This window comes from Ooceraea biroi, chromosome 12 (genome assembly GCF_003672135.1).
Source record: "Ooceraea biroi isolate clonal line C1 chromosome 12, Obir_v5.4, whole genome shotgun sequence".
In the NCBI taxonomy this organism is placed as follows: Eukaryota; Metazoa; Arthropoda; class Insecta; order Hymenoptera; family Formicidae; genus Ooceraea; species Ooceraea biroi.
This window is the reverse complement of record NC_039517.1, coordinates 6,354,658-6,364,241: the sequence shown is the minus strand read 5'-3', so window position 1 is coordinate 6,364,241 and position 9,584 is coordinate 6,354,658. Positions and strand designations below refer to the sequence as shown.

The 9,584-nt window shown below is 44.1% G+C and overlaps 2 protein-coding genes across 5 annotated transcripts in view; one reads left to right on the top strand and one right to left on the bottom strand.

Annotated features, from left to right (window-relative positions):
- Window positions 1-22: 22 nt before the first annotated feature.
- Window positions 23-607, bottom strand: LOC113563132 (histone-lysine N-methyltransferase SETMAR-like). Its single transcript, XM_026974337.1, has one exon. The coding sequence runs from the start codon at window positions 605-607 to the stop codon at window positions 23-25; it is 585 nt and encodes a 194-aa protein (XP_026830138.1).
- Window positions 608-1,900: 1,293 nt separating this feature from the next.
- The window catches only part of LOC105280538 (calmodulin), a 55,087-nt gene continuing 47,403 nt past the window's right edge, over window positions 1,901-9,584 (top strand). The window contains exon 1 of one of the 4 annotated variants that reach the window (XM_011341153.1): window positions 1,901-1,963. In XM_011341153.1, the coding sequence (XP_011339455.1) occupies window positions 1,916-1,963 (48 nt within the window). In that variant the 5' untranslated portion in view covers window positions 1,901-1,915. Of the gene's footprint in view, window positions 1,964-6,701; window positions 8,022-8,170; window positions 8,264-9,584 lie in introns of those variants that run through there. The other 3 variants (XM_011341155.3, XM_026974133.1, XM_011341154.3) reach the window with 3 other exon arrangements.

The following is a 9,584-nucleotide window of genomic DNA, read 5'->3' as shown; positions in this document are numbered from 1 at the left end:
AATTTGAAAGAATACAGTTTTATTAATCAATTATATAGTCTCCATCCTTCTCTACAATTGTTTTCCAACGATCTACAAGCTTGTTGATTCCATTTTTGAAGAAAGAGCTTGGTTTTCCTTGAAAAAAGTTCGTGAGGTGGTTTTCGACAGCTTCCTCGGACTTAAGATTTTCGCCATTCAAACTATTCTGCAAAGACCGGAACAGATGAAAATCTGAAGGCGCAATATCTGGAGAATATGGTGGGTGCTGGAGAATTTCCCATTGCAACTCCTGCAGTTTTCGCAGAGTCTGTTGGGCGACGTGCGGTCTAGCATTGTCGTGGTGGAAGATGATGCCTTTCCGATTGACCAAACCCGGACGTTTTTCTCGAATAGCCGCATCGAGTCTAGTGAGTTGCTCACAGTACTTGTCCGCCGTGATTGTTTCGCCGCGTCGGAGTAGCTCAAAGTGAATAATTACCCTGCAATCCCACCAAACACACAGCAACACCTTCATTGGATGCAGGCCAGCTTTTGCGACGGGTTCTGCACCTTCACCTGCTTTTTTCCAGGTCCTCTTTCGCTGTACGTTGTTGTACAGAATCCACTTCTCATCGTCTGTTATCATTCGATCCAAAAAGGGCTCTTTTGTGTTACGTGTGAGGAGAGAAATAGCCACATTCATGCGGTTCAGCTTATTCCTTTCAGTCAAGAGATGCGGCACTCATGTATCGAGCTTGGAAATGTATCCAAGCTTTTTTAAATGGCGAAACGCGGTCGAATTATCGATTTTCAGCCTCTCAGCAATCTCTTCAGTTGTAATCCTTGGGTTTTCTTCCACTAAGGCACACACAATGTCGTCATCAATGCCAGAAGGCCGTCCAGAGCGGAGTTGATCTTCCAAGTTGAAATCACCATTTCGGAATCTGCCAAACCACTTTTTAACTGTCCGGAGAGCAGGAGCACGGTCCAAATAAACGCTCTGAATGTTTTTTTGTGCAGTCCCAACACTCACGCCTTTCCGAAATTCGTATAGCATTACATGCCGCAAATGCACCTTTTCGTTCTTCAGTTTAAAAAATTTCTCTTACGCACAAATTGACTTATCTGAACGATGCCTAACGCTAAAGTGACACAAGACACTGTCACCTATTCAGTGCATGCAATATAACCGAACAAAAACACCGGAGCTCCGCCACGCAGTAAGTTAACCCCATCTATCTGAAAATCGGGCACGAACTTATGCAATCATCTGATAGAAATAGAAAAGTCCTTACAAGTAACATTTCCAGGTTAGGAAAACTGTCACGGAACATGTGTCCGTTTCCTACTGTGTCCGATTGCAACCCCCGTGTGTCCATTTCCTATTGTGTCCGATTGCAACCACCGTGTGTCCGTTTCCTACCGTGCGCAATTGGCACTGTGTCCGATTAGCGTTGTGTACGATTATCACTGTGTCCGTTTCTTATTGTGTCCGATTCACTAAATCTGTTGTGTCCGATTTATTCTGTCCGCAACTGGGCGTCACTCCCCGATTCTTAGAGTGGTAAAAATCCCCATACCCCCCGCTCCCCCAAGGCCGGGACCGAACCTGGCGCAGGTTTTCTCCGCGACGAAACAAAAAAAACATTACTACAGTAATTGAGCCAAAGAAGCCTGTGAAGTGACTTTATCTTGTGTTATCTCAGAAGGGGAGCATTTCCGGACCCATGTTTATATGGACATTTTGCTTTGTTTTGATACGTAGCATCTGTGGTTAAGTTTGACCAGACCTTTTAGAAACACCCTGTATAATGCAACATTTGCCGCCTGGCGGCCGAGCCTCCCACGCAGTTCGGCGTGTCGCTGATAGGTGGAGGCACACTGACGATTTCGCGCGCGGCAAGTATATCGTCCAGCGTCCACATCGCGATACGACGGAGCAAAGTGGGACAGGATGAGACCTCGATACCTCGTTTCGTGCTGCCGTCCGCTTTGTCGCGAGGTATGTACTTAAAAACTGATCGTAACTTTCGTGCATTGCCCAAGCGCGCTTCATTCTCTCAAGTGCTACGTAATTTCCATTATACCGGAAAAGCGCACAACTTCACGCGAAAAACTGGCGGGTATCTCGGTTGTGCCGGTTCGCGCGGAAACTTTCGCGATTCGAGTTACACTCGCGCTCGGGGGCGGGCGGAAGCTCTCCCGCAAGTTTTCGGGATCCGATACGCGGACGCGCCGGGCGATAACTTTAATTCGGACGCCGCCCGAAAACGAACGCCCAGCGAACGAGAACAAAACTCAATCACGGGATCCCATCTATCGTATTATTCGCACAAAGCAGACCTCAGATTGGATTATCTATTCGCGCTTCCCGCCGCCCATTATGTACTCTCGCAGCATAATACTCGTGATGTGCGCGTACAGCCACAACAGGAGATTACGGCGTATCCACGATTAACCGTACCGATCCTGATCCCGGCTGATATTTTGCGCCGTGCATCCGCGCGATATGAGCAACGGGTGAAAATGATACAGACCGCCGATACCGCCGCGGGAATGAAATTTCACGGGTCAACGGAAAGAGTATTCGAGATGCCCCATTCAGAAGCTAATTGTTCGCGCCGCGAAATTTTCGGGCGCGATTTACATCCGCGGCCGAGCACCGCGGACCCGATAAAAACTCGATTTTCGTGCGACCGCACGCGCGCACCTCATGATGAGCCGCGTGAAAATATTCACGCGTGCGTGCGCGTGCGTGCAGCAGCTTGCGGCGCATTTATTCAATGAGAATAATCATCGGACGACGCTACAGGCCTTTGCAACAAAAAGCATGCGTGGGACGATTCAACGGGCATTGATTACCCAATTTCTATCAGACCGGTCTCCCGATGGAGGATGCACCGATTAAACTTCATTTCGGGCAGCATCGAATATACACCAGATTGCGTCCCGAGCATAAATCCAAAATTAAGGGGGGAGCCTGCTTTAGAACGTTGAAAATAAGGTATAATTTTACGAATTTTTTTGGAGAAACTATACAGCGGATCATTATGAAACTTTGGTGCATTTATTAGTACATGTTTAAAGATAAAAAAATTATTTTTTTATTTGAATATATCGCCTGCAGAGGTCGTCCTGGAGGCATCTTAGTGCAGCCGGCATTGTAAATTGGTGAGCATTCTCCTGCCTCCAAATTTCATCCAAACTGAAAAATTGAAATATTTTCTCGTTATTTATGAATTCCCATCGTCGATGAACCTTTAATATTCATAAAAACATTAAGTTAAACAATTATTTTTGCATGAAAAAGTTCAAAAACTTTGCCTAAAAATCGTACTTTTGTGTTCGAAGCTCCACCATTTTGGCACTTTTCAACTTTTTTCTTCTCTCTTTGGTTCATCGACGATGGGAATTCATAAATAACGAGAAGATATTTCAATTTTTCAGTTTAGACGAAATTTGGAGGCAGGAGAACGCTCACCAATTTGCAATGCCGGCGACGCGGCTGCACTAAGATTTCTCCAGGACGACCTCTACAAGCGATATATTCAAATCAAAAAATAATTTTTTTTATCTTTAAACACGTACTAATAAATGCATCAAAGTTTTATAATGATCCGCTGTATAGTTTCTCCAAAAACAATTCGTAAAATATACCTTATTTTCAGCGTTCTAAAGCAGGCTCCCCCCTTAATCCGACCGCCGCAGCGCGTGGCAACGTTTATCGGTCATTAAGCGCGCCTTAATCCTTTTAAGCGCGAAATTAAATGTAAAAGCCCCGAAAATGTGGGCGCGTTGCGTCCGGCACCGCGTTGGATCGGAAAGTATTAACAAGGTCTACTACCGAAAGTGATTTATGGGCCACGATATAAATGAAGAACTTACCCCGGCGTGCGCGATCTATTGCGCGGGGGTGTAAGATATGAGTTGCACTTATAAGTTTGAGAGCAACATCGGGTTTACCCACTGATTTATGATCGTCAGTACGAAGTGCTTGAGATCTGCTCTGTTCTCCTTCTTGCACGTCCTGTAAAACGAAACATGGTGAAGAATAAGATGATAATCACAGCGTAGTCGTCGCAATTTTTGCGAAAAACACACCCACAGAAAAGATTTCTGGACTTAATGCTATTACTCTTTAATCTATCATAAAATAAGATCGCTATAGCGACAATCATATTTATTATTGAAAAGAAGCATATTTTAATCTTGAATAGAAAATTCTAAAATCTACATTAAAATAATCTTGGTGCTATCTCATTAATTTTCTCAGAAGGATTTAGATACAAATTTGTAGCAAGTTCACAATATTCTTGATTTCAGAATATTGTGAGATCTAAAAGACATCTTATTCTATTCTTCTAAGAGAATTTGTAGAATCTGCACAAAACGGCCAATATTTATCGGGAAAGTGTTTCTGTGTTTCTGTTATTTACAATGAATAAGTGCAATACTCTACAAGAAATATTAAAAGATATGGAAATGTCTTATCTCGAATCTTATTTCTCAAGTAAGTATATTGTATATACTTACTTACATTTCCATATCTTTTAATATTTCTTGCATTGTAAATAACAGAAACACTTTCCCGATTTTCGATTGCAACACATAAATATTGGCCGTTTTATCCGAATAAAGGACGCAGAAGCGCCGAGTCGACGAGCGACTGTGAGAAAATGATGCGTCGACATGGACAAAGCCTACTATAAAGTGGCGCTAATATCAAATTATTCTACATACAAGAATATATAAGCATAAATTTGTATATGTTACTCTTGTCTCAAGACAGTAAGACAATCTTATTTAATTCGAGAGAGAAGAATAGAAATTATTGATTTAAATTAAAAATTGTTTTATTTTCATATTTTTTATACTTGTAATACGATTAAATTAGTCAAGAATATTTTTCGTCTTGTTATCAGAAATCCTTTTTGAGGGTGCAAATACATAGAAAAATCAGAAGACAGTTTTTTCATTGGCTTCATAGTTCCTTCATATGTAACATCGTTTCTCTGCAAAATTGCGCAAGTAATTACACGTTTGTATGATATAATTACGCGAAAGGTTACTCTACATTTCTCTCACTTGTTCTCTTATAATTATAATTGTTCTTACTTGTTCTCTTATAATTATAATTATTATAATTGTCTTTCTGTTGGTGATTATATTACGATTGCTCGCGGGCGCTTCTCGTAGAAAGATTCTCCGAGGCGAAGATTTGAACAAAAGCAATCAGCTAAACGTCTCTAGCAACGGGGATCTGAAAAGCTGCGTGCCGAGGCGAGCATGAATTAGCCGATCGTTAGGACGCGATTCGCTGCACGGTTTTTCACGATGAGTCTGAAAAGAAGCGCGCTTCTTTGTGAGAAGCTGGCGGAGGAGGTTGACCGGGCTTTGTGCGGGCGGCCGAGATTTGCTTCGTGAGCCATTCTTGACATTAAACGTGATTTAACGCGGGGCGCTTCTCGAAAGAAACGGGATGCGCCGATATATAGTCGTCGACGCACTGATAAAAGCAACCCGCGTGTCGGAAAACAATGCCAATACGAATAATGACGGCCGCCCACGTTAGTGTTGCGGATAAATATGGACAGAGCGCGCCGCTGGCGAGCACGGGAACAAAGAAAAATTTTTCCACAAAGGCACAATCCGCAAGACAGATGGAAAATTACTAAGCCGGTCGAAAAAGATGGATTCAGCTTACCAACGAGTCCCGTTTGCTGCGCGAATAACATTTTGCACGATGCTTCTGCTTATCGCTTCTCCGCTTGCTCTTTCGTCTTCGCGTTGAGTTTACGCATTTCCGGTTTACGCGGAGCAAGTTTTCTTGAAAGATATCCTTTGAGGTGCCTAAAAGAGTCCGTGCGACGAAACACCAATTGCAAACCAATTATGAAATATTGAATAATGTAATCGATCACGGCTTTGGTCAGCATTAATCGCCTTGCACGTATTTATGGAGATGTTTGCCCTGCTTATCGGGAATATTACGCTTAACTGGTTGTTTGCAAATCGCGCCGGCATTGTTTGTGCCGGAGGATAAAGGGCTCTAACAAGGAGAGGGCATCCTGCGAACCAATTTGCGAACGGAATATATTCGACCCTTTCTTTCCCCGAAACAACGGCTAACAATCGATCAGCAGCGTATTGGGAATGCCAATTTTAAACGCGTTCGGCGAATAGATCACGCACGTGCGACCAAAATCTCTCTCAAGTTGATAGAATTTTTTTATACAGCATAGTTATATTGTTAGTGTATGTAATATGTAATTTGTGTAACGTTTCTATCGTAGTTTTCAATTTTAACAGCTCTTGCTCTTCAGGCTTTTCTCATTCTTTTTCAACAAAAGGAACGACGAGAAAGTATCTCCACTCAAACTCCATTTCACCAATAATTGCATAAATGAAACTCACGGTAAAAAGCCATACAGTTTATCCAATTTAATTAACGACTTAAATGCGGCGTTCATTCAATCGTTTAATCGTCGAATGACTCAAATTCGTTATCTGATCTCACCCTAACTTTTTTCGTTTTCCCATCACGGCATTCCATCCACCGGCACACGCCGCTATCTGAACGATGTCGTTTTTTTTTTTATCATGTCAAATTCATGAGGGTATCAATTCCTCGATAACATCTACAAAAACATCCCTCCACTGGTCAACCTGTAATCTGTGTAACCCCATCTGATATCTCAGGAGGAAAGGAAAAACTGAGAGGAGAGGATGAGAGAAGGAAGGAAGAGAGGCAGAGAGAGAAGGAGGATCCTCGGAGTGACCGCAGTATCGCATGGGCGCGAAAATCTGCGAGGTTTACCAGCAACTAGTGGCGTCAGTCGAAACTCTCCGAACCCCCAGAGAACCCTACAGCCTACTATAATCCATCCCTTCTTCATGGAGCAGAGAGGAAGAGGAAGAGAGAGAGAGAGACAGAGAGTCAAAGAGAAACAGGAACGGAGAGAGAGATAGAGAAAGACACAGCCACGGTTCCCCCATTTTCCACGATAGAATCCTCCCTCTCATGCCTCGCTTCCGCCACCCTCTCTCCATCGCTCCCTCTTCCTGCCCCCGATCCCTCTCTCTCTCTCTCTATCTCGCACGCCGCGTTCCTCTCGCGCGCTCGCGCGTTCTTCGGCCTCCGGAGCGGAGTCGCAGCATCCGTTGGACCGTTCCGGACTTCAGTCCACGTCGAGAACGCGCCACTGTCGGGGCCTCGAAGAGTGACAGCCAACCGGAACCTCGCGGCCGACGTCGCGTGCACGGCATCATCGGCAACGTGTGCCGACATTCCGCCAATAAATATCGCCTGAAGTTATGGTACCGTGACAAACCCCGGTGACGAGCACCCAAACGTACCGGCAGAAAGGATTAAAAGAGAAAATTGCTCGCGGGGTGGAAACCTCGCGTCGTCACGCGCTCGTCGCATGTCGACATCAATTCTGCGGATAAAAATTGCCCAAAGCGACGCGATTTTTCCTCTTCAATCAGCGGTGCGTCCAACGATCCGCTACTTTCACTAGTACACACGCCAGCACGATCAGTAGTGGTACCAGTCTCGTTGGTACCACGCGAGCCACGGAGGTGCGTCGCTTTAGTAAAGTCAGAAAGTTTCCGAGACGCACAATCGGGGGATCACCCAGCCCCATCTCGTTAAGTTCCCTCCTTCGGTTGGTCCTCCAGCTGAGAAACGACAACGAACAGGAGAGAGAAAACGAACAGGAACCCTCGTTGGATGCCCTAAGGGCTCGGAGGAACCCTTAGGCCAGCCGGTCGCCGGTTCTGATGCCGACACGTGCTGAGCGTGATTGTTGAGGGTGCGGCGGAGCACAGGGGAGGAGCAGAGCCACGCGGGCCCACGGGGAGAGCTGAAGAAGAGGGATCTCGGGCCGGAAGGCTGCCGGGAGTTGTTGCCCAGTCCCGGCGAGGGGGCGGACATCGGGCCCGGATGCTCGCAAGGACGAGACGCCGGAAGCGCTGCCACGTTGGAAGGGAAAATATTGACGGCCGTCAACAAGTTCCTTACAACGTCCCCTTTGGTTAATAAGGTCAAGTTGCTGATGGTGAGTTCCGTTCTCTCTGTCTACCTTCTTCGCCTCGTCGATTGCGCACCGAGAACACGTCCGCGCGGCCACTGACTCGGCCTCCGTTTAGTTTCTCGCTTTCTCGACGTAGGAGGACGCATACACTCGGACTTTGCTTTGAATGCAGTTAGTTCGCAGTTGTCGCACAGCACTCGTCGCGATTGTACCTTCCGCCTGCGGGAAGTTTCAGGGTAACGATGTTCGCCGTTGCAACAAGGAAGGTACACGATATCGACATGATTCCCATTTCTGATTGACGGGGAGAATCGGTTTTTCAAGTTAAGTTTTACCGTTGTCGGTTTACTCGAGAATGAGCTAAATTTCTAATTTAATTAAAAGTTTGCACGTATAATTAGTAATTAATGGGGCGAAAGTTGGACATGATATCTGGCACATACATCTTATTAATTTCACCTACTGGGACGTGAGCGCTAAAGATTAGCATGCGGTCGATTATTAGAATTCCTCGCTTAGTTCACCCCGTGCATAATTTACGATTATTTATCGACATTCTGCTTCGGGAGCTTAACCACCCTTGCTTCGAGTTTCCCATCGTCGTGGAGAGCTTGACGGGCCGTGAAGCATAATTGTCGATCCACTTTGCACCACTTTGACCACGTCGGTGTGGCGACGTCAATCGAATATTTGTCGCCCAATATCTATTTATTTTGCGTGGTACGATTTGCTGAATTCCGGAAATCTGTCTCCGCAATTGAAATATCTCTCGAAGCTGGATAGAAACTTGTGAGTGTCGCAATCGTCTGTAGTACAGACTCTGTACTCAAAAAGATTAATGACATTTGTAAGTGAAATAATTACTTAAAATGTGAAGTATTTCTAATCAACCCGACAATTCTTCCCTTTTTTTATTATATGCATCATTAATTACACGCAGATTAATTAACATAATTATAAAATTTACGCAAAATTAAACTAAAAAATTACGATCATGCATAATTTGCTTTGTGATTTTAAACTTGCAACTTAACCATCCCAATAGAACGGAATTTGCGAGAATGCGCTTGTTGGCAAGCAATACTTGCTTGATTCCCAACGGGAAAAAAGGATTATAATCCTGAGTAGTACGGTATATCTCCAAGAATTAGAGATACGCTGTGTTGCATATTACCCTCCCTTATTGTGTGTATTTTTTGCTTTTTCAAGACATTTTCCTCCTTAATATCTCTATATCTTAATATCCTAATATCTCTTCCTGTACTTCAAAAGCGTTTTATGTAAATCTGTAAAAAATTTCGTACTTTGACTTTTGGGATTAGTCGAATGGCTCTTACGACTGTTGAGAAAACTTCTTTACTCTTAAGATCCATGTTAATGTATCTTGCTTTTTCGACATTTATCTCTCAAATTTTGGCGAACATTTGATGCATAATTCCTGTAGCTCTCAAGTTTTTAAAAAATTACTTATTTCTTGCTGAATACGATACAATCCTTACAAACTCCTTGATTCTGCCCCACAGTTACATTACAATCCTCTTACAATACACGAGGATATTTATTCAGTTGTGCATAGCTTGAAATCTT